The sequence below is a fragment of the Thalassophryne amazonica genome, chromosome 13, assembly GCF_902500255.1.
Source record: "Thalassophryne amazonica chromosome 13, fThaAma1.1, whole genome shotgun sequence".
Lineage (NCBI taxonomy): Eukaryota > Metazoa > Chordata > Actinopteri > Batrachoidiformes > Batrachoididae > Thalassophryne > Thalassophryne amazonica.
Window position 1 is genome coordinate 87,616,680 of NC_047115.1, and position 25,722 is coordinate 87,642,401.

The 25,722-nt window shown below is 42.0% G+C and overlaps 1 protein-coding gene across 1 annotated transcript in view; it reads left to right on the forward strand.

The window, feature by feature from the left end:
- gbf1 (golgi brefeldin A resistant guanine nucleotide exchange factor 1) overlaps nucleotides 1-25,722 on the forward strand; it is a 580,908-nt gene that overhangs the window by 374,009 nt on the left and 181,177 nt on the right. Inside the window, 5 exon segments of the mRNA XM_034185226.1 lie at nucleotides 8,515-8,613; nucleotides 8,744-8,938; nucleotides 10,518-10,710; nucleotides 23,397-23,534; nucleotides 23,626-23,714. Coding sequence (XP_034041117.1) covers nucleotides 8,515-8,613; nucleotides 8,744-8,938; nucleotides 10,518-10,710; nucleotides 23,397-23,534; nucleotides 23,626-23,714 — 714 coding nt within the window.

Here is a 25,722-nt window from a genome sequence, read left to right on the forward strand (position 1 = left end):
ATGCTCACATTCGCTGGCGTTTGGCACGTTGGAGAGGTGTTCTCTTCACAGATCAATCCCGGTTCACACTGTTCAGGGCAGATGGCAGACAGCGTGTGTGGCGTCGTGTGGGTGAGCGGTTTTCTGATGTCAATGTTGTGGATCGAGTGGCCCATGATGGCGGTGGGGTTATGGTATGGGCAGGCGTCTGTTATGGAGGAAGAACACAGGTGCATTTTATTGATGGCATTTTGAATGCACAGAGATACCGTGATGAGATCCTGAGGCCCATTGTTGTGCCATACATCCAAGAACATCACCTCATGTTGCAGCAGGATAATGGACGGCCCCATGTTGCAAGGATCTGTACACAGTTCTTGGAAGCTGAAAATGTCCCAGTTCTTGCATGGCCGGCATACTCACCAGACATGTCACCCATTGAGCATGTTTGGGATGCTCTGGACCGGCGTATACGACAGCGTGTACCAGTTCCTGCCAATATCCAGCAACTTCGCACAGCCATTGAAGAGGAGTGGACCAACATTCCACAGACCACAATTGACAACCTGATCAACTCTATGCGAAGGAGATGTGTTGCACTGCATGAGGCGGTGGTCACACCAGATACTGACTGGTATCCCCCCCCCCCCAATAAAACAAAACTGCACCTTTCAGAGTGGCCCTTTATTGTGGACAGTCTAAGGGCACACCTCTGCACTAATCATGGTGTCTAATCAGCATCTTGATATGGCACACCTGTGATTATCTCAGCAAAGAAGTGCTCACTATCGCAGATTTAGACTGGTTTGTGAACAAAATTTGAGGGAATTGGTGATATTGTGTATGTGGAAAAAGTTTTAGATCTTTAAGTTCATCTCATACAAAATGGGAGCAAAACCAAAAGTGTTGCGTTTATATTTTTGTTGAGTGTATTTTGTGTCACGGATGAACACCGCCAAAATGGAACACGAATAGAACTAACAGTTTTGGAGAAGCTACAAATATTAGCTAACATTGCTAATTACATTTTGGACTCACGCCTTTCAAGCAGGGGGCAGTAAATCGTCTTTTTATTAAAAGGGCTAGTGTAAGTGCATATAATTGTAAATACATCAAAAATTCATGGATGAATAATAATGATAATAGTGTGTATATGATAACAACCTCAACAATTTGTAAATACATAAAGACAATAAATTAACCTTAAAATTACATAATTAACAGGAAATAAAAGGATTGAGTTCCTCTTTTAAAAAATGTTGAGGTCTAAGGTTCTAAAACATTGTAGACTGACACGTCATTCCAACTCATTGCTTAATTTGTTACCACCCTTGAAAAATGTCAGGTATCAATTTTTTAAACACTACACCCACGGGCCATGTGCCAATCTAGAGCCCCACGGGCAACACGTTGAGATATATATATATATATATATATATATATATATATATATATATATATATATATATGAGGTCTATTAGAAAAGTATCCAACCTTATTATTTTTTTCAAAAACCATATGGTTTTGAATCACGTGTGATTGCGTCAGCCAGGCTTGAACCTTTGTGCGCATGCGTGAGTTTTTTCACACCTGTCGGTTGCGTCATTCGCGGAATTCCTCCGCACGTCTGTCTCAATGTGCCGAAAAAGTGCTGATGTCCACGTCTTTTCACAATTGCTAGCCAGATGACATCCCGGATAAAACACAGCGTCCAGTTTGGAAATGAACGGCACATTCCACTGTTACAGGAGTTTTTGTCATGGAAAGAGGAGCGGAGGCTTCGCGCGTCGCGGCGGTGCCGCATGGCGCAAAGCAACGCCATGATGAAGCCTCATAGGACATGTTTTGGCATGTCCAGGCACATCCACAATTTCTCCGATAATCACTCGATGGAAAAACCACCGAAAGCTGTCTGAACGCCATCTCAAAGCCGTCCTGTGAGACCAAAACGGAGGTGGTTTTGTCTCGTTCCAGTAGCGAATCCATCGTGACACGCGAAGCCTCCGCTCGGCTTTCCATGACAAAATCTCTTGTTAAAAGTGAAATCTGCCGGAAAATGGTTGATGTCCAGCTCTTGTGATAACCAGAGAAATTGCACACGATGGTCACGGATCCATACAGCCATCCGTTTAGAAATGAAATGGTCGCTCAGCCTGTCGATGGCGGTTTCGAAGCGCAGCGCACCACCAGTCGCTCTGGGCCATCCTTAAAGCGACAGTAACACTCCATAATCTCTTTGAAGCCCATAAAATTTTCACCAAAAACCATCTGAATTTCTCGAATGGTGTCCACTTTGATGTCCCTCACAGTTTCTGAAAAAATTTTGATCAAGCAAAGCGGCAGTCTGAGCCATTCCTAAACAATGAAAAAAACGACGAGAGGGGTGGACCACTCCTCACTCAAAGCCTGCTCACAGGCGAATGACGCAACCGACAGGCGTGAAAAAACTCACGCATGCGCACGAAGGTTCAAGCTTGGCTGACGCAATCACACGTGATTCAAATCCACATGGTTTTTAAAAAAAATGATAAGGTCGGATACTTTTCTAATAGACCTCGTATATACACACACACGCACACTCAATGGGCCTCATGTATCAACGTGCGTACAGCGATATTTGAGCGTATATGGGGTGTACACCAAAACGGTTGCGCTACTTGGCATTTATCAATGTGATCGTTGGCGTACACTGCGCTGAAAATATACACCAGGTCGAGAGGTGGCGTAAATTATACACCAAAATGAACCAGCGCTGGAATCCACATAAAAATGAAACTGATCAACATGATAAACAGTGCCATTATACAAATCAATGCATATGTTACATAAATAACACTTTCCTGATTATACTACATAATAATCAATACAAATCCTGCTTTTGCGGGATTGCTGGTCTATCGAGCACGATCCGTGGCCACAGCGCTGACTGCAAAGAAAGTTCTGCCCACCTTTTTCTATAGACTTCGAGCCTGGAGCCAGAGCAGCGCTGAGCTTAACTTTATGTGGTGTGATCGTTTTAGACAATGAAATTGATAATAACAACTGTAGTTTTGTCATTCCCTTCGCCCGTGCTGCAATCAGGTTTTGTCGTCTCCATTCGTTTGTCACAATAAAATAAATAAAGAAATACATCTTAAGAATAAAGATATCTGAAAAATTAGGCGTGTCTTATTAATTGAGCGAGGAAATATCCACGTCAAGAATTATTGACGTGAAAAGAGAATACAGCGGTCCCTCGCTATAACGCGGTTCACCTTTCGCGGCCTCGCCGTTTCACAGAGTTTTTAGTCCAATTTTGCATGCTTTTGTTTTTATAGTGTTCTGTATTCTGCGTGTCTGTTTATAAGAATCTTGTTGCCCAGAAGAAAAAAGAGCGCCAACAACTACTCATAACTGTGTTTGTCACTCGGAAATACCTGCAGCCAGGTGTGAGTGGAAAAAGGCGTGGCGTCAGGACACAGAGGCGCGATCTGTGAAATACTGGTCAGTCACTATTAATAATTTCTTATGTGTCCAACCTCGTACGTTGATCGTTAAAATTAAATTTGTTAGTTCTAAAAGCCATCATCGTTATTTATAGGAAAACGTTCTATTTTTATTTCTCAAACAAATGTTTGGGCCTGAAAACAGTTGGGTCTTATTTTTCTACTAAGGTTTGAACCTTGAGAGTGTTTACACACGAGAGAAAATTGAGAAAATGTTAATGCCTGATTGAGAAAAGTGTATAAATTGGTTTTACAGGGTTTTTACTGCTTTAAAACGTCTATAATAATTGTAAAAAAAATAACGCTGACTACGTCGCGGACTTCGCTTTTTGCGGACTATTTTTAGAACGTAACTCCCGTGATAAATGAGGGACCACTGTAACACTTTTTTTTTTCCATGTCGTAAAATGAGGGTGTGTCTGAAGTGGAGTCTGAATATTTATGGGTGTGTTTATTATAATTACGATTGTTTTCACCCGCCGCATTTATCAAGGTCCCGTCAGGTGTACGCTGGAAATGGGCAGGTGCGCACTGCTTGATACATGTCACGGCAACTTTGGTGTACTTCAAATTTACGCCACAAGTGCGCAACGTTGATACATGATGTATCATTTGTATCATTTTGTATCACACAATGTATCATTTTATAAATGTAGGTATTCACTCTGGAGAATAACTAGGTCATTTCATCTTGGATGACTTGTACATTCTATGCAAGTGCCACATTTAATTTTTAAATAAATCTGAGCCACAAGCAGAACTGTAATAATTGCACAAAAAGATTTGCCACATTTAGTGTAATATACAATGTAAATCTTCTTGTGTTTGAACAGATTTGCCTGATGCTTCTCTAAGACAATCCAACCAAATAGTTGACGTTGTTGAGAGGGGAAAAAATAAAAATAGCTTGAATATGCCGAATAAAATAGAAAAGCCTTTTAACAAGACAATCAACCAAAACAGTTGGTTCAAAACCCGTGGCTGTACTTAAACTGGACAAACTTAAAATCAAGTTTCATGTGCCATTTTCCTGTCAGCCACAAACGTCATTGTAGCAACCCAGTGACGGACCATGAGCTCTCTGTTGTGCAGAATATTAGATTTAATTATGAGCTTGAACCTTAATCATCTTTTTGAGCCAAATTAATGTGGCTGACAAACAATATCAGCTGACTTGCAAGTTGGTCTATAGTGATTCTTTTTTTTTTCCCTTTTTTTTATAGGACAGAAAGGCACAAAATTAGCACCTCTGCTTTTCCACAATCTATTGGTTTCTCTCTTTTATTCTTCTTATTATTATTCTTGGATTTCTTGCATCAAAGGAAACACTGCTGTGCTTGGTCACAGATGTTTTGGGGGGCTGAGAGTGCTAAAACTCAAACTGAGTTTCCCACATCAGCATGTGAATTTCATCAGTCATGTGTCATGAAACTGATGGAAACTCCCTGAAGTCACACCTGATCTTAAAGGGAGAGACACGCATTTGCTGCATCCAGTTTTAAAGGGTCACCAGGCTCATCGTGTAAATTTTGCATGTCTGCAAGTCGTCTGGGATGACAACCACACAGGCAGACAACTGGTCCATCTCCAAAATAAAATCTGCCACAGCCAGGTGAAATGTCCTTGGTGTTCTCCAGCTGCTGGGGTCTTAAACACTCAGGCACCTATGTGCTGGAAATGTCAAATATGCCTGCATACACCTTAGTAATAAAAGAAGAGAAGACTAAAATGAAACACTCTGAAGGAATATATCAAACCTGTATACAATAAAGGCAGTAGTGCAAATACAGTAAACGGTGCAGGCATTGACATTAAGCTTTTTAGTGTACTTGTCCATAGGACAAGTAACCCTGGTGGTTTACTTGTCCTATAGGAAAAACTGGTTGTCCGGACAAGCGAGTCGCGTGAAATGTGCCGAAGGCACGCGATACATATGCCAATGGCGCGTGTCACCTAGGGGTGTCTGGGGGCATGCTACTGTTGAAGTACTGAAATTACACTTTTTCATAAATTGCTTCTCTCCTGTGTGGGTGGTAAAATTGAATTTCCAAAATATAAATTTTATTACATATTGCATGCATAGGCTCTAGCCTTTTAATCTGTTAACCAAGACATAGCTCATAATGTTTCTCTCCTGCGGTTCATAATTGGGAAAAAATTTAAATAATTGGTAAATGCCAATATGCATCTGCTTCTGTCCTGTGTGTTTTCTGAATTAATCACTGTTCAGTGCATGATCATTTGCCAGTATGTTTTTTGATAAACCAAATTGTTTCATTTCAACATTTAAAAATGACTTACTGGTCCGCAATTGAAGGGAAATCCAGACAGACATGGCAGTATATTGTGTTGTCCTCTTCTTTGTGCCCCAGCCACGGATAATCCTGTGTCCAGCTACTCACAAACTTCCTCTCTCTTCCTTTCTCTTCATACTTCTTTGAAGCTTCTACACTTGCAGGGGTTGATGCTTTGCGTTTGACTGGTGTTTTCCCTGGTATCTGGCCCGGCTTCGGAGGTTTTAGAAAAGACATTCTGTTCAATATATTCTTCAAAAGGCGTGTTAATCGATGCAATGTTCATTATCTAATGCAGGGGTGGGCAATCATGTGCCATGAAGGGCCGAGACACTACAGGTTTTCCTTTCAATCACCTCAGCAGGTGATTTCATTCATGATCAGGTGTCTCAGCAGCTGATTTCATTGACGATCAGGTGTTTATGTTCAAGGGAGAAGCTCATTAGCAACCGACCTGCTGAGGTTATTGGTTGCAAGGAAAACCTGCAGTGTCTCGGCCCTCGTTGCCCACCCGTGATCTAATGTTTCCCGCCACAGCATCTTGTAACAGGATGCTATGAACGCACACTCCATACAGTGGTCTCCTGCACACATGATACAGGGTTCTCCCCAGAAATTTTTAGTATAGCGGTGCTGTTGGCAATTATCGCCTGAGGAGGCGTACATTGCGAGTCATTTTGACTGGTTTTAGATGCATTGAAAGCAAGAATAATGGACAAAAAATTTACACTTATGTTGTAATATCAAAGTTCTTTTTTGTATTTTTCTGTCTATGTTAAGAAAATAAATGACATTGAAAAGTTTAAAAACACATTAATATTTGATGGACATAACATTTGCTCTCTTCTTTAAAAATGACACACTGCACCTGTGCAGACTTTTTTCTGTCATGTTGACAGTTTAGTTTTTTTTTTCAACATTTTTAAGTGGAATTGCATACTTATTAAAAAACTAACAAACAATATAACCCCTATTTGTCTTGTTTGACCAAGAGCTAAATCTGGACTGATTTGATTGTCAAATCAGAATCAAATTTATTGCCCAGTAAGTTCTCACATACAAGTATTTTGATCGGGTGTCATTAGTGGATAAACAACAATAATAAAAAGAAAGGGGGGAGCGGGCAGTTCAGCACAAACAGCCTGGCTCCATTTAAAAAACCACCTGAGAGCAGGACAGAGTGTGACGGCGCTGTCAGAACACTGTGGTGCGGCGCCATTGTTCCATTGCCTGGGGAGAACCCTGTGATATCATGTTTTCCGATTGTCCGCTGCATGGAGTGTTGCGGGAAAAATTGAAGACGCTTTCTTGCGAGGTGCGACACAAAACGTGATGTACATGAGAAAACAACTTGTCCGGTCGTACAACGATTTAGAGCTATTGCTTGTCCGATCACAGTTTACACTTGTCCCGGACAATCGAACAAGCGTTAATGTCAATGGTAGCGGTGGTGGAAAGTGAGGAGGTGCAAAAGAGCAGCTTGTGAGATGACAGTGCAAATGACCACCAGGAGCACATGGTTTCAGTAAAATAAAAGGACAATTCACAGCTCATGTAAAATGACCATTTGTGAGTGAATTGAATCTTTCTTCTGCAAACAGCTGAGGTAGAGTTCATGTGTGTTGAGTGTGTTACAGTTAGGGGACAGAGGTCAAGGACAGAGTTCAGCAGATTGACAGCCTGCTGGATGAAGCTGTTCTCAGTCTTGTGGAACGACCCAGGGGCTCTGCTACCTTTTCCCTGAAGGCGGGAGGCTGAAGAGGGAGCGTTAAGGGGTGGGAGGTGTCACCAGCGATGCTGATGGCTCTGCGGTTGAGACGGGTGTTGAAAATGTTGAGAGGGCAGAGGAGCACCGATGATCCTGCTGGCTGTGTTCACTATGCGCTGCAGTCTACCGACAGGAAATGGTGCCGGTGGAGCCTCCATACCACACAGTAATGCAGCCATTATGAACACTCTCAATTGTGCCCCAGTAGAATGAAGACATGATGGGGGTGGGACGCGCACTGTGTTCAATTTGAGGGGGAAGTAGAGGCAGGTTTCAGCCTTCTTGGCCAGCAGTGTGGACTTGATGGTCTTCATGATGACGGATGTCAGTGCTACGTGCCAATGCTCATTATAGCTGGACGGGAGGGGCTTCTTTGGATCCAGTATTATGGTTGCGGCTTTGAAGGGTGTGGGGACAACAGCTTGGCTCAGGGAGATGTTGAAGATGTCAGCAAGGACATCTTTGAGCTCCTTGACACAGTCCTTCAAAACACGACCAGATATGTTGTCTGGACCAGCTGCCTTACGTGGGTTGATCCTGGACAGGGTCCTCTTCATGCCGCCTGGAGCCACATGTACAGCCTGCTCTTCATATTTTATTTCTGGATATTTTCTTGATGTAAAACCAATTTCACACCAATGTCACTGTGCAACCTGAATTTAAATCCTCAAATCTTTATACTGTATGTTTCTATGTTTGTTTTAATTAGCTGAAAGAGGTTTGATGTATTGCTTTCACTACCAGCGCCTGATGTAAATGAAGATTTCTCTCTGCCGAAACCACATGGAAGCCAAAGAAAATCTTTACTGAATGTGAACACGGTGGATGTGTGTACGCTGGTGAAATGCTGATGAAAACACAGCTTTCTGAATCCAGAGTTGGCCTTGTGAAAAATGTCTTAAACTCTTCCCAACTTTCATCTCTCATATAAATGTTTATGTGGATTTTTTTTTTTTTTTTTTTTTTATCATTTCTGTCCTGGTTGTAGCTGCTGAGTCTGGACCGTATGAACTTGTATGCTTCCTCAATACGACTTTGCTTCTTGCTTTTCGAAAGTATGAGGGTGCATCTGAAGTTTCAGCTCGAGGTAACTATATAAGTATTGACAAAGTTCTGCTTTTCATGAAATTCTCTTCTGGCATTAAATCCAAAATGAGTGTTGTAAAAAAAAAAAAACAAACAGATCAGAAGTAATCACATGCTGTTCTGAAACTCAGATGTACCTGAAGAAGCTTTTGGACATCATCACATCAGAGAACATGAAGATGCCCTATGAGATGAAGGAGATGGCCCTGGAAGCACTGGTCCAGCTGTGGAGGATCCCCAGCTTTGTCACTGAGCTGTACATCAACTATGACTGTGACTTCTACTGCTCTAATATGTTTGAAGACCTCACTAAGCTACTGTCCAAGGTAAAGCCTTCCTCTGCCCGCTCTCATGCCATGTCGTTGTATTTGCAGTTTAGACCTGTTTGATTTGTGGAAGTCAGTGGGGACACTGGATGGTGAAAACGACAGTGGAAGTCCACTTCTTTGTTGTTGTTGTTCTTTGTTGACTGGAGCCTCTATGTGCTTCATAGTTACAACCCCAATTCCAATGAAGTTGGGATGTTGTGTAAAATGTAAATAAAAACAGAATACAATGATTTGCAAATCCTCTTCAACCTATATTCAATTGAATACATCACAAAGGCAAGATATTTAATGTTCAAACTGATACACATTGTTTTTGTGCAAATATTTGCTCATTTTGAAATGGATGTCTGCAGCACGTTTCAAAAAAGCTGGGACAGTGGTATGTTTACCACTGTGTTACATCACCTTTCCTTCCAACAACACTCAATAAGTGTTTGGGACCTGAGGACACTAATTATGAGTGTCATGATTGGGTATAAAAGGAGCATCCCCAAAAGTCTCAGCCATTCACGCCGCCATGCTTTCTCTTCAAGTGAGTCCCTAAATTTGTCGTACTGCCAGTGTAAGGTTTAACAGCGCAACATTCTTCACAAATGACCTGTGAATTGTCGAGTTTTCCATCTTTTTAAAAAAAAGCCAAAGTATTTCCCAACGCCTGATTGAAATGTTGCACCTCAAAAATGTCCTATGAGTGCTTGCTGCTGTTGTTGCAGGGCTCCATGTTTGTTAGAAATGTACTTTCAAACTTCCATCCATGATGCATTCAAGGTGCATCAGAAAAAATCGATGCAAGCAGACAGCGAGCGATCCGTTCGTGATTCAACCGATGCACACTGAATGAATCGATGCACACTGAATGAATCGATGCACACTGAATGAATCGATGCACTTGCATTGTGCATGTTTATATCTAGATACCAGTTCATATCGATTAATCTCCACATCCCTGCTATACAGTTATGCCTCACATTTAACCATTCACACAGACACACTCGCACACTGATGTCGAGGTGCTGCCATGCAAGGCGGTCACTGCACAGTGGGAGCAACTTGGGGATTAAGGGCCTTGCCCAAGGGCCCTTAGTGATTTTCCAGTCTGGCTGTGTTATGAATCGAGGATCCTCTGGTCTGAAGTCCAACCAGACCATCACCTCCTTCCTGGCATGGCACAGCATCGTGAGGCATGTTGATCCATCTGCCTCTGAACAAGAGTACACAAAAGTCAAACAGCTCCACAACAAAAATGCTGTAGAGTGTGTTGATTTTCAGTTCAGTGCAATACACAGTATAACACACATTCAGTCCAGCAGTCATTCTTACACAATGCATGTTCACTGTGCAGGCAGCACATGACGGCTGTGCTGCCTGTGCAGGCTGGTAAACTGTCTCAGCAAGACAGTTTACCAGCCTGCTACAAATGGCCAATTTAAATATTTTCAGGTGTGAATCTAATCACATCAGTGTTCCATTTAACACTCTGATTGGTTTGTTTGTTTATATCTTTAATGATGTGTATTTCAGATACAAAGCTGGATTTATGAATATGTACCCTGCCTTTTTTCCTGTCTTTCTGCAGAATGCATTCCCAGTTTCTGGGCAACTCTACACAACCCACCTCCTCTCACTAGACGCTCTGCTGACAGTGATTGACAGCACAGAAGCTCACTGCCAGGCCAAGGTGCTCAACAGTACTGTTCAGCAAGAACTGACAGAAACTGTTGTGGCAGAGTGCGAGGGTTCAGTGACAAGTGGAACAGACACTACAGTTGGTATGCAGACTTCTCCGTCTGACTACACAGGACCTCTTTGCTTCTGCTCTATTCTGTCCTCACTCTGCTTTTTCTTCAGCTGTTCTCCTTCACCTCTTTTTAAATTTGCTGTTCATGCTTCTGGCCATTATGTACTGACTCTTTCATATTCTGGTGTCTGTCAGGAAGGGGTGTAACACTGAGCCAAATAATAAACTAATTAATTAACCAATATAGAATAATCAATACAAATACATTAATCAAAATGTTCCATGAACTGTTCAATGGATCAATTTAATGTTTAAATCTGTTAAATTAATCTTGTTTTGCTGCTACCCTCCATGCTTCTGTATCTTAAAACTCTTGTAAAAGATCAAACGTTGGTTCGGTGCTCTCTCGAGACTGTTCACAGGAACATTTAACTTTACATGCCCAGTAGTGGTATAACTGATAAATGCACCCTTTTGAACTTTACGTTTGATTCACAGTTTATTCATGCTGTCATACCGGGTCTGAACATGTATGATAGTATGAGGTTTTACATGTACCTCTGGCAAACTAGCTGAAATTTCACTTTTTTTTTTTTTATCTTTCTTGTCTCCCTCCACTGTGAACATAGATAACTGAGGATGTGACAGGCAAAAGTTGCACAGTGCGCAGTTTCTCTGCTCACAGCCAAAGAAGCCTATAAGTCCTTCAGTCCATGGGTGTCTTGATGGATTCCCTCACTGGTCTCCTTGCTGCTGCATACAGTTTTATCATACAGTACCATACTGTTTGTATTTCTTAATGAGTGATACAAACAATTCCAAGCCACATTCACTGGCTTGAAATGTTCATGTTTCCATCCACTGACTGGTAAAGAAAGCTGGCTATAAAAGTGATACATTGTATTAAAAATTATCTTCATACTTAGTTTGTCCAATTGCTTATGGCAACATGGTGGCTTAATGGTTAGCACTGTTGCCTCACAGTAAAAAGTTCAGGTTCGATTCCCACCTGTGGTCTTTCTGTGTGGAGTTTGCATGTTCTCCCCGTGTTTGTGTGGTTTTCCTCTGGGTGCGCCGGTTTCCTCACACATTTAAAGACATGCTGGTTAGATGAATTGGAAACTTTAAATTGTCCAGGTCTCCTTTGTAAAAGAGATCTTAATCTCAATGGGACTAACCTGTTTAAATAAAGGTTAAATTTAAAAAAAAAATCTGAAATATGAAATGGGCTGTGTATAAAAATGGCTGTAATTCTTATATGGTGGACATGATGTTTTGGTTAAACCCCTTGAATTAAAACTAAAAGTCTACATTTGCATATTGATTGTCATTTCAACTCCATTGTGGTGGTGTACGGTGACAAAATTTCCGCATTTCTTGCTACTCTCCAAATAGTTATGTACCTGACTGTATCAAGAACAGAGATCTCAGGAAAAAAAACAATACCAAATACAGAGAAATTAAAATACAAGAGTTAAATTTAAGTAGTTAAGAACAAATTCTTAGGGTTCGTTATCAACATTTCCACAGTGTCTACAGATCTGATGCAATCAGAATGTGTTCCACAAATTGAGAGCCACACCCTTAAAAGTCTCCTTTGATTTTTGAGCCAGGTTTTGGTCAGAGAACCCCAGAGACCTTCTTGGTATATATATATGGAGGCAGACTTTGCTGATGTAATTAGGCATTTGACTATGAAGAGAACTGAAAGCAATCACCAAAATTTTAGATTAAACTCTCAACATTGTGTAAACAAGAGAAAATTTGGAGTCACAACATGAGATCTCACAGAAAGTATAAGAAGCCTCACAGCTGCATTCTAGTCCATTTATAGATGATTCCGTGGAGACTGGCTGAAGCAAACAAACAATGATTCACAATAATCCAACCACGGTGAAATGAATGCATGAATGGATATTTTTATTTCAGATTGAGATACCATGTAATTGAGGCAGAAAATGTTCCATAGATGGAAATAACAAGTTTGCATACAACTAACATGAAGATTCAGATTGAGAGCCTGGTTACATGTAACATCCAAACACCCAGATTTCTAAGCCTGAACTAGTGATGACAGAGCGCCAAAATTTCCCATCACTGTGGGAACAAAGTTACCCAGGGCACAAACAAGGACTTTAGTTTTCCCTGTGTGAAGTGACAGGTAATTAACAGCCATCTAGTTCTTTATAACTAGGTAATTTAACAGCATTCTGAGATATGAATAAGATGTACAGCTGGATAACATCTGCATAGCAATGCTATGCCTTCAGTGATGCTCAAGTTGTGTCCAAGTGGAAGCATTTTCAAAGTCAACAAATCAGGTCCCAGAACAGAACCCTAGGGTGCATCATGGGACAGAATGACAGAAGAGGACACAAATTTAGTGGTAGCTACAGAGAAACTCCTCTGAGCGAGATCGGAAGGAAACCAGTCTTGTAGCGCAGCAGATAACCGAAACAATCCTTCAAATGGTGATGCTAGCACCTAATTTGGAACAAATACTCCTTATACATTACACTTTGGAAAAAACCGACTGGCCACTTTAATTTTCAGTAGGCGGCCAGGTAGGGGTCAATTGAAGAATTACAGAGTGGTCAAATTTTAAAAATGCTTAAATCATATTGAAAACTACACCACATTATCTGTCTGAACATAAAGATTCCAAAAAGGTATAGTTTGGACTATCTATGACTGAATTTTATAGAGTTATATGGTAAAAACAGTAAGAATGGTGACAAAGGTCAATTTTGGTTTGTGCAGGGGTCAAAAGTTAAAGTTGCTCCAATTTTGGTAAAGAAAAAAAAAGTGGTGTAAATTATTGATTGAACTAATAGGATTAATAAATGGAATACTTTTGACTGTGTTGAATGCTTGGTCTCCAAAGTAAATGTCAAAGGATGTAGATGTTCACTGGCTTCTATGACATGTGACATATGTTACTCCGTAACGTGCCAACTAAGCGATATATGGTGCAAACTATTCCTTATATAATGTGGTATAGTTTTCAATATGATTGGAGCATTTTGGAATTTTAGGTAGGGGTGGTGGACAAGTGGTTACTGTGCTTGGTTTCAGTGCAGAAGGTTTCCAGTTCAAACCCCACCCCTGCCACATTTTTCCATGTAAGGTGGAGTTGTGTCAAGAGGGGCATCCTGCATAAAACTTGTGCCAGATAAGCATGCAGATCCATAGTAGAGAAGCTTGAATCTTCGACTGGACTGGGTTGCTTGACGTGAGGACTTTTCGAGGAACTTTTCTACAAGAGTCAAGACAGAAGTCAGACTACCAGAGCAAGAATTTTAGCTGAGGAAGCTTCTGCGATTTGAAGCGAAATGTCCTCATGTCAAGCAACCCAGTCCAGTCAAAGATTCAAGCTTCTCTACTATGGAAACCACCTGGACAACTGAGAGCCTTCACAGAAACATAGAATAGTTTCAAAGTTTAAAATTTTGACCCCTGTGTAATTCTTCAGTTGACCTCTACCTGGCCCCCTATTGAATATTGAAGTGGCCAGTTGGTTTTTTCAAAGGAGTCATGTCTAAGGAGTATTTGTGCTGAATTTGGTGCTTGTATCACCATTTGAAGGATTCCTCTGTAAATATTCTGTTATCTGCTGCGCTGTGAGTTGATCCAGAGATACTTACTGATATGACTCTTAATCAGGTTACCATGATCAACTGTGTCAAAACAGAGTAACTGCAGATCCTTAAAAAGTCTTAGAAGGCATTGAATTTGTTACCCTACAAATAAGGCCTTCACTGGTATAAAATCAGTCTTTCAGAAGTCTTAAAAATGCAAAGACATAGGAAGTAGTTTTTTTTTCAAACTTTATTTAGAGTTTTTCAAAACAGCATGGAGACAGACATACATATTGTCAACCCTCTACCTCCAGGGCTCTTGGAAGAACAAAAAATAGATGACAGTCACTCAAACTGTCTGTTCATTAGGTGAGTTGGTGTGTACATTTCAGTCGAGTGATTGTCGATTACAGCCAGAAGATAAGCTCTCAACATATTCTATGAAGGGACTCCAAGTCGAGACGAAACCCCTGTGAGTCCGACGAATTTTGTGCCTTAAATTCTCCAAAGATAAGAGGGAGAGTACCTCCTTTAGCCAGTGTAAAAAGGATGGGGGCTGTTTTGCCTTCCAGTTAAAGAGGATAAGCCTGCGGTCCATCAAAGAGGCAAACGCCAATCCGTCTGACTGTAGGCTCGTGAGTTTGCAGGTCGGTGAGGTATGCCAAAAATAGCTGTATGAAAATCAGGGGTAACTGTCTGTCCACAGATAAGGGAGAGCACCTCAAATATCTGACTCCGATAATCAGTGAGAGAGGGACATAGCCAAAACATATGTCCAACTGTTGCAGGACGGTGATCCCACCTCGGGCAGCCAGGGTTTACCGTGGGAAAGATTGTTGTTAGCTTATCGTTCAAGTAGTGCAGACAATGTACTATCTTAAACTGAATGAGCCCATAGCGTACACACACAGAGAGGATGTATGCGGGTGAGACTCTTTTGCCAAGCACCCTCTGAAAGCCCCACCCCCCAGGTCTGCCTCCCATGCAGCTTTTGTTCTGTCCCAAAATACTTTATTCAGTTCTAGTATCATTTTATAAATTATAGAGATACATTTCCTACCATAAGGATTTAATTCTAGGAATGTATCTAACTTACTTCTTGGCGTCAGGTGTGGAAAGGAAGGAAACATCTTCGAAAAGCTACGAATTTGGAGATAATTGAAAAATTGACCTCTAGTTATGTTATAATCTAATATTAATGCTTCAAAGGAAGAGAAATTGTCATCTGGGAATAGATCCATGAAAAAAAACAGCCCGTGTTCCTGCCAAGACTGATATGTACTGTCCAGAATGGAGGGTGTAAAGAGGTATTGTGAGAAACTGGGAGGAATCCACAAACCTCCTTCAAACCAAAGTTTTTCCTAAACTGAAACCATATCTTAAGTGAGGATTTAACCACTGGATTTGACAGTTGAGGATCGGGGGCACACGACAAGGAAGAAGCAAGAGAGGGTAATGGGTTGGACTGAAGTTCCATCTGAGCCCAGTATGTGCCCTCTTTAGTTTTGTATGCAGGAATTTGACAGTCCAGTGTAGAAGTTTTACTATATTGGCTGCCCAATAATAAAAACAAAATTAGGCAGTCCAAGACCCAACTTTGTCCTTTAACACCTCTAAGAACTTCTTTTTCATCCTGCGGTTAGAACCCCCCCAAATGAAGGATGAGATTGATTTGTCCAGCTGTTGAAAAGCAGTTTTTGGTATAAATACAGGAATCATTTGAAGTATGTACAGAAACCTGGGCAGAATTGTCATTTTAACTATATGTATACGGCCTACTAATGAAATGGGTAGTGACAACCATTTTTTAAAGTCCTGTATTGTTTGTCCCAGAACAGTCATAAAGTTATTGTCGTGCAGTTTCCTCATTGAACGTGTGACCTTGATGCCTAGGTACATAAAAGCATCCCTTTCTACTTTAAAAGGAAAAACGGAGTAGTCCTTGTTGGTATCATCCGTCCATCCATCCATTTTCTTCCGCTTTATCTGGAGTCGGGTCACGGGGGCAGCAACTCAAGCAAAGCCGCTCAGACCTCCAGATCCACACACACCTCCCCCAGCTCCTTTGGGGGAACCCCAAGGCGTTCCCAAGCCAGCCGAGAGATGTAGTCCCTCCAGCGTGTCCTGGGTCTTCCCCGGGGCCTCCTCCCAATGGGACATGCCCGGAACACCTCTCCAGCGAGGCGTCCAGGGGGCATCCGGAAAAGATGCCCGAGCCACCTCAACTGACTCCTTTCGATGTGGAGGAGCAGCGGCTCGACTCCGAGCTCCTCCCGAGTGACCGAACTCCTCACCCTATCTCTAAGGGAGCGCCCAACCACCCTGCGGAGGAAACTCATATCGGCCGTTTGTACTCTCGATCTCGTTCTTTCGGTCATGAGCCAAATCTCATGACCATAGGTGAGGATCAGAACGTAGATCGATCGGTAAATCGAGAGCTTTGCCCCTTGTTGGTATCATTGACTGGAAATGATACCAGTCAATGATACCTGGAAAAAGCAGGCTTTTGGAATAGTTGATCTTGTAGGCTGAGAGGCTTCCGAATTCATTCAGGATGCATAAAAGTCTAGGTATGAACTCATGAGGGTTTGAAATATATATAATAATAAATCATCTGCATAGAGTGACACTTTGTAAAGTTTACCACCTTGCCTAATACCTCTAATAGCATCCTTCTCCCTGAGGGCTATAGCAAGTGGCTCAGTTGCCAGATCAAACAGGTAAGGAGAGAGACTACATCCTTGTTGGCAGCCTCTATAGAGTTTAAAGTTTAAAGGGGAGGTGATGGTCTAGTGGTTAATGTTCAAATCCCCACCTGACTGGAAAATCACTAAGGGCCCTTGGGCAAGGCCTTTAATCCCCTATTGCTCCCGGTGTGTAGTGAGCGCCTTGTATGGCAGCACCCTGACATCGGGGTGAATGTGAGGCATAATTGTAAAGTGCTTTGAGCGTCTGATGCAGATGGAAAGGCGCTATATAAATGCAGTCCATTTAAAGTACTCTGAAATTAAGGTGTTTGTCCATACTGCAGCCACTGGTGAGGAATACAATATTCTGATCCATTTTAACATTGATGAGCCAAAGCCAAATCTTTCCAAAACCTCCAGTAAATAGCCCTATTCGACCCAGCCTTTTCTGCATCTAATGAGATTATAGCCTCCGACAAGTCGATTGGGCATGGGGTATAAATTATATTCAGAAGGCAGCGTATGTTAAAAAAAAGATTGTCTGCCACAAACAAAACCACACTGATCTGTATTAATTTTTGGCAGTACAATCTCAATACAGGAAGCTAAGATTTTAGTTAGGATTTTATAATCGCAGTTCAGCAGGCTTATCGGATGGTAGGAACTGCAGACTAAAGGGTCTTTATCTTTCTTAAGTAGCACTGATATGATTGCCTGCGTCATAGTTTTTGGTAGCGTCCGCCGAAGTAGAATGTCCTGATATAGTTTGTGGAGAATTGGTGCGAGTTTAGTTGCAAATTTTTTATATATTTCATTGGAGAAGCCATCAGGTCCTGGAGCTTTGCTACTTTGCATGGATTGGATGGTTTGTAATATATCATTCACATACAGGTCTCTATCCATGTCGGCATGGTCCTCTGGGTATAGTCAACATTTCTAAAAAATTAGTAACTTCAGACTGATCCTTGGGTGGTTCTGAGCTGTAGGGGGTAGTGTAAAATTGCTTGAACTGTTTATTTATATCTTCTGGGTTAGTAGTCACAACTCCTGGATCTGTCGGAATTTCAGGGATGGTGTTGGCTACTACTGATTGCCTGATCTGATGGCCCAGTAACTTTCCTGCCTTTTTACCATATTCATAGGTCTGTTTAGCCCTAAAAATCAGTCTTTCTGTATTTTTCATGGAAATATTGTCAAATTCTGCTTTCAATAACAGCTTCTGCTTGTACAAATCAGGAGTCAGGGAGTCAGCATACTGGCGGTCTATTTCTATTTTGAGTGCGTTTGGCCAAGCGTTTGTTTATTTCTTTCATGTGCCGTATAAGAAATTATTTGGCCCTTGAGGTAAGCCTTAAGAGCTTCCCAAACGCTAGAAATTGGCACATCCGGAGTTAAGTTGAATTCCATGAAATCATCATTTTGTCGAGAAAGGAAATCATTGAAAGAATCCCTAGAGAGCAGCAGGGGATTGAACCACCATGTACGACATGGTTTGGGGCAATCTGGAAAACCCACATCTAAATGCACAGGGCAGTGGTCAGAAATGACAATTGAGTTGTAATGGCGTCCTCTAACCATGGGGGTAAGTCTACTGTCTATTAAAAAAAAATCTATTCTAGAGAAGGAATGATCCATTGGTGAGAAGAAGGAAAACTGTTTTGCGATGGAGTTGTCTTTTCTTCATGGGTCATACAGACCATAGGACTCTCTAAATGACTGAATGACTTCGCCTGCTTTCGAAAGCTTACTGTTGGGTCGTGGGTTAGATCTATCCAGATAGGGATGCAATACACAAAGTCCCCTCCCATACCCAGCAGGTGATCATTAAGATCAGGAGGAATTGCTATAAGATTGCTGAAAAAGTCAGGATCGTCCCAGTTTGGTCCATATACATTAGCGAAAACCGAACTGGTTGAAACTGGGACAAACGGAACCCCCCTCTTTATCAAGATGGCTGCGCCTCGCGATCTGTTCTCGTACTTTGAGCTAAACACCTGCCCTATCCAAGCCTTTTTTAATTTTGCATGCTCTGTTGATAGGAGGTGCATTTCTTGGAGAAATATGACCTCTGACTTCAGTGATTTTAAGTATGCAGAAACTCGGCTACACTTCACTGGATTATGAACACCCTTCACATTCCAGCTAACAAAGTGAAGACTGCAGCCACCAGATGTCATCCTTCTTGAGAAAAGGGAAAAAGCAAGAGATCCTGTCCACGACCTACAAAAGAAAAATAGAGCCCCAAAAACCCATGCTGATCTACTGTACCCCACGAGATTGCATCCCCAATTGCCAGCAAAACACAATACACAACCATATAAAAACTCCTCTAACAAACCCCAACCACGGTGAACAATTACCCAGTAGGTATAGAAAACAGTCATAATATTAAGTGAAATAGACTATTCTATGGCACTGAAAGTTTTTAACAACTGCCCAAACGGATGGAAAAAGGCACACCCTCCTTGATATCACTTTCAGTTTAAAAAAAAAAAAAAAAAAAAAACGGTTTTAAATTCCCTATTGATGCTCTGTTGTACGTATATTTCAATGCTAAAGCTTACGTTCACATACATAAACAACAAACCCTCGCATTATTATGCAATACACTTCAAATAGAAACAGAAATTACCTTCTCAGAAAAAAAATCAGCCGCGGCGCGTCATCCGTACAAAAGAACAACATCCGAGCAAGAGCAAATATCCAAATCTCTTAGCTGTTGTTACCAGCCGAGCGCTGCTCGGAGTTTGTTCACAGTTCTAAAATGATCATCTTAAGGCTGAAGTTCCTGACGAATAAAGTCCACAGCCACCGCTGGGTCCTCAAACCGCTTGTCTTGTCTGGAGGGCAGGTGATGCGTAAAACGGCGGGGAAGATAAGACTGAATTTGACGCCTTGGCGGGCCCGAATGACCCGCTTGGCTTCGAAGAACGCCGTGGTCTTTTTCGCCACTGCAGCGGTGTAGTCCGGGAAGTTGCTCGCTCTCTTACCGTGCAGAAGAAGTGGCCCCGATGCAGCTGCCTTTCAGAAAACAGCCTCCCTTTCCTGGAAATAGTGAAACTTTCCACAACGACTCTTGGAGGTTCCTCCTCCTTGGTTGCAGGATGTAGGCTGCTGTGGACCCGGTCCAGCGTCGGGGTGAAATCCAGACCCAGCAACTCCTTCAATAGCTCGGCGATGGCTTCCTTTGGTCGTTGGGCATCGTTAATTTCCAGCCCCTCTTTTATGCCGACTAGAGTAGTGTTGACATCCTTCCATGTCGTCCAGCCTCTGACGAAATGTTGCAACTTCTGGCTTGAGCCTGGCGGTGTCCCCCTCGATGTTTGCCGTCTTATCTGAATAGGTGGTCAGGCCATTCTCTAAATCTTTCAGTCGGCTCTCTTGCTTCGCCATATCATCCTGAATAGAAACTATTTTTGCGTTGAGGTCCTTCATCCCGGAATCGATGCGAGCTAGTATTCTATTCTCACTGCTTGAGATAGCGGCCATTATTCCTGCAGCATCTGTGGACTCCCCATCAGAGGGCCCAGTCAAGCCTGAGGCTTTTGCGGCCTGGTCTTTAGCAGACTTATTCCTGCTCATGGCACCTTCGTTGAGGTCTGAAAAAGAGTTCTAAATCACGGAGGGAATGCCTTGGTGCTCCAGCAGCAAGTTCGTTTGCTTATATTGCAAACAACTGGTCATAATATGTTAAAATATTTTATAAAAGTTCATCCTAGTCAGGAGCACAGCAAAGTACGTCCTACATGCTACTGCTCTGGCCACACCCCTCAGGAAGTAGGCTTTTATTTGTTTTCTTCTGGCATTGCAATTAAAAATAAATGGCAAAATCCTCAATTTCCCAGAAGGAGTCTTCCCAAGGGATTAATAAAATCAAATTTAATCTAATCAATGTCTTTTTCCCTTTAAAAAAAATAATTCAGTGAAAGCTCGTAACGCTTCGGAATTCATGACAGTGGACCCAACAAATCTCAGAGCAGGAATTCTTTCAGCTAGCTTAATAGAATGTAAATATATGGGGGTCTGTAAATTTTCTGAAAATAGACTTTCCATGAAAGATTTTGTGGCGTGGCTTAATCCAGTAACGGGGAATGTGTTGAATGCACGGTATATTTTGTGCAGAAAGGCCTTCGAAGGTGCCATGATGGGAATCAGCTCAGTGCAATCCCACATGCAAAGTTGATAGATAGATGGTGGATAAATACTTTATTAAACCCGAAAGAAATTATGTGGCAGTCTGTTGCTCCCATTCACACAAGTAAAAACACACATGTTAAAAGTGCATATAAAAAGTAGCAATAAATAATACAGCACTACTAAAATCAAATTCAAAGTAAAAGGAGTTTAAGGAACTATACAGGACATTTCCAGCTCACTTCTCCTGCTCCTAGTTGAAGTGGCTGTATTATACAGCCTGAGAGCACAAGGGACAAAAGAATTCTTCAGTCTCTCAATGAGAAAGTGAGAAACAATGCACTAAATTCAGTGCACTTTGCAGATGACAGCTATGTCTCAGTTCTACTCTGCTTCTGTCTCCACTACATCTCAAGGTGAAATTATTCCAACAAAACCATTCTTGATGTTTGGAGATTCTTAACATAGATTTACGATGTTGATTTATTCTTCATGGGATTCTTGTGGTAATTATAAAAGTATATAAACTGTAAGATGATAATTCCCCCCCCCCCCCCGCACACCAAGTCATATTAGGTTGTGTCGACTGTTCTCCAATCCTTGGAGGTCTGTCACACTTAGTTTGAATGAGTGCAAACCAAGCTGAATCAGCCAGAATGGGGAAAAAAGCCAAACATTGAGGCGTAGTCATACACAAATGCCATGCGACTACTTTGAATGTGGCCGATCCTGCCTTGATTGATTCGTGCACATCCCATGTGTATGCTTATGAATGCAGTTCAAATATAATTGGAGCACAGTACAATACCCAGAATGCAATAAGAATATGAACAATGCACTCAAATGCCGTGCACGTGCGGTCCGATTGCAGCCCGAAGTCTGGGTTGGATGGCAAGCAACAGGAGGGGTGTGGCAGAGCGAGCACTGTGGTCTGCTGTTTTTGGTAGACCTGCCGTGTGATTCTGCTGGATGTTGAATGATATCCAACCTATGAACTGTGAACATGTAAACCAGGGTCTTCTGACGCTTGCATAACTGTACTGCATGTAACTGCATGTGTTCAGACTATTACGATCATCAGGACACCGACATGCACATCCACAACCGTTATTGCCGCTGCAGCCAACGGTAATAGCCACCAGTCCATGGTGTATCACAGTAAACCGACAATCAGGGGACCCTAAACGACATATGTCAGTACAAATATTGGATAACATAGCAGAGGGGAGGTAAGGCAGGCCCTGACAGTAAACCATTATACAGCAGTCTCTCTCTCGCTCTCTCGCTCTCTCTCTCTCGCTCTGTCTCTCTCTCTCTCTCTCTTACACTCTACAGGAAAACCAGCTCTGTAGCGAACAGTGGGGCATCCGCAGCGATCAGATGATACAACTTCATGCACGAGTTGCAGAGCCATCAGATGATATGAGCTCACGCTCATGCAGCAGGGCAGTCACATGATATGAGCCCACGCACGAGCTGCTGGGCTGTCAGATGATATGAAGTCACGCTCACGCAGCAGGATGATCACATGAGACAATATGGTTATTATGTGTAACACCCCGACCAGGTGTGCGCACTGCCCCATGGCTTTGAGACACATGGACTCACAGCAACACATGGTGTTTTCAGTATGATTGCACAATGTTCACATCTACTTCACAAAATGAATGCATGCCACAGACTTGGCACATTACAATATTTCCTTTGCGCACTCCGAATGGGATGCACGAGAGGTGCAGTCTGGGACATGCCAGCAGGAGTAGACATGCCTGGCCATGGCGAATGTCTCAAGTGTGATCAGAGTGTCCTGAATACTGTTTTGACACAGTAAGGATATTTAGAATGCAGTTAATGTCCACCCCAAATGCTGTACGATATTTTTCCACCTCGACTGGACCTTGAATGTTTTGAACATGTGCAAAACATTCGGGCCGGCCATAGGAATTTGACAGACTGTTTGGAATGCTTTCAGATTGCAGTTGAAGGTTTTCGAAGGCACCTCGACTACGCCGGAATATAGATCAAATTTCCATTCTAACAGCATTCAGGCTCATTCGTCCTCTAGTGTGACGGGGGTATTAGCCAAATAAAAGTAGTGTGTTGCTGTGCCTAGAAATATGTATCCATCTTCTGCTCTAGTAAGAATTATTCAAATGACTGGTGAGGACAGATGTTGCCCTTAGAGTAATGGGGTGGTTTATATGGTAGTTAAAAATGGTTGTTTTTAGGTTTGAAAAATCTCATCTTCCTTTTGTACCAGCGTGTCAGTGTTGGACTTACACAGCTAATTCTAATCACAGATCTTACTTTCTCTTCAGCAATAAATAAGTTTGGCAGTAACAATGGACTGGATCCTCCTCAGTCTGAAACAACACATGTTTGCCCACCAACTAGTGGGCATCTGATGGCAGCCAAGATGAGACTGGGCAGACAAGATGGAGGAGACAATGATGCTGGTGAGTCTTTTAACACTCAGCTTCACAAAGGTCTTCACAACCAATGAAATGAAAAGTTGAAAGTAAAATAAAGAATCATTCTTTTCTCCAGCTGAGAAGAGAGCTCCACAAAAGCCTCAGCGCTTCTCATCCTTGTTACCTGATTCTCAGGAGTTGATGTTAATCAGAACTAAGAAAAAGGTGAGTTGTCTTGATAGATTATACAGGACAGAACTGTGCAAAGATGTTAAGCACCCAAGCGCTTTAACAGAAAGTTTTGATATTTTCAGTTGCAATCATCATTTTCCAAATTTAAAATTTTAAATACCATACTGGTTCCAAGATAGCCCCCATATAACATCACAAACATATTTCTACATTTGTCAGCTTATGGATTCATCCTTTCAAATGCATTTACTCCAGTTGTTTTGGGTTGTAATACAGTGACATGCCAATACAAAGTAAGTTAAGTAAGTTAAATATACGAGGTCTATTAGAAAAGTATCCGACCTTATTATTTTTTTCAAAAACCATATGGATTTGAATCACGTGTGATTACATCAGACATGCTTGAGAGTTTTTTCACGCCTGTCGGTTACGTCATTCGCCTGTGGGCAGTCTTTGAGGGAGGAGTGCCCCACCCTCTCGTCGTTTTTTTCATTGTTTAGGAATGGCTCAGAGACTGCTGCTTTGTTTGATAAAAATTTTTTCAAAACTGTAAGGCACAACTGAGTGGACACCATTCGATAAATTCAGCTGGTTTTCGGTAAAACTTTTAACGGCTGATGAGAGATTTTGGTCTGTAACTGTCGCTTTAAGGACGGCCCACGGTGCCTGACGGCGATCTGCGCTTCGAGGCGGCAGCGTCTCACCGTTTCAAGTTGAAAACCTCCACATTTCAGGCTCTGTTGATCCAGGAAGTCGTCAGAGAACAGAGAACTTTCAGAAGAAGTTGGCATGAGGAGTTTATTCGGACATTCCATTGTTAACGGACATTTTGTAATGAAAGAACGTGCTGGCAGAGTCGCATGTCGGGCCGGACCCGACCGCGGGGGGTCGCGACAGGAAAAACACCTCTGTTGGAAACCTTAACGGGCAAGTTGGAACATGCCCAAGCTGTTAAACAATTTCTCAGTTACTCACTTGTTGAAAGCCATCAAAAGCCGCCTGAATTTTACAAATGGTTTTCAACATGGAGGTGTTTTTCCTGTCGCAGTGCACACAGATTTGCCGAGTCGTCACAGAAAAGACTCGGCGAATTTGCGCGCACGTCTTTCATTAAAAAATGTCCTTAAACAGTGGAATGTCCGCATAAAGTCCTCATGCCGGCCTCTTCTGAATCTTCTCTGTTCTCTCACGACGTCCTGGGTGAATTAAGCCTTAAATTAGGATGTTTTCAGGTCGAAACAGGCCGACAACGGCGCCTGGAAGCGCTGCACAACGTCCCGCTACGTGGGAAGTCCTTACACCAACAGAAACACCCCATAATCTCTCATCAGCCATTAAACTTTTCACCGAAAACCAGCTTAATTTCTCGAATAGTGTCCACTCGGATATTCCTCACAGGTCCAGAAAAAATGTTGATAAAGCAACGCGCGCCGTCTCGAGCAGCGTGTGAAACAAAGGAATTCAGCCGAGAGGGCGGGACCACATCTCACTCAAGGCCTGCCCACAGGGAAATGACGTCACCGACACGTGTGAAAAAACTCACGCATGCGCACGAGGGTTCAAGCATGATTGGTGTAATCGCACGTCATTCAAATCCATATAGTTAAAAAAAATAAATAAAAGGGTCGGTTTATTATCTAATAGACCACGTACGTAGGAAAAATATAGGAAATTAAATGCTGCTTTTAGTTCTGGCTTTCTTTATATGTTTATATACAGTGCATCCGAAAAGTGTTCACATGCTTCACTTTTTCCACATTTTGTTATATATCCTTATTCCAATATAGAGTAAATATTTTTTCCCCTCAAAATTCGACACACAATACCACACATATAATAACAATGTGAAAAGTTGTTTGCTTTTTTTATATTTTTGCAAATTTATTAAAAAAAAAAAAAAAAATGAAATCACGTGTACATAAGTATTCACAGCCTTTGCCATGAAGCTCAAAATTGAATTCAAGTGCATCCTTGTTCCAGTGATGATCCTAGAGATGTATCTACTGTCAGGGTTTGAGTTTGTTTGGTTATCTGTTTTTAT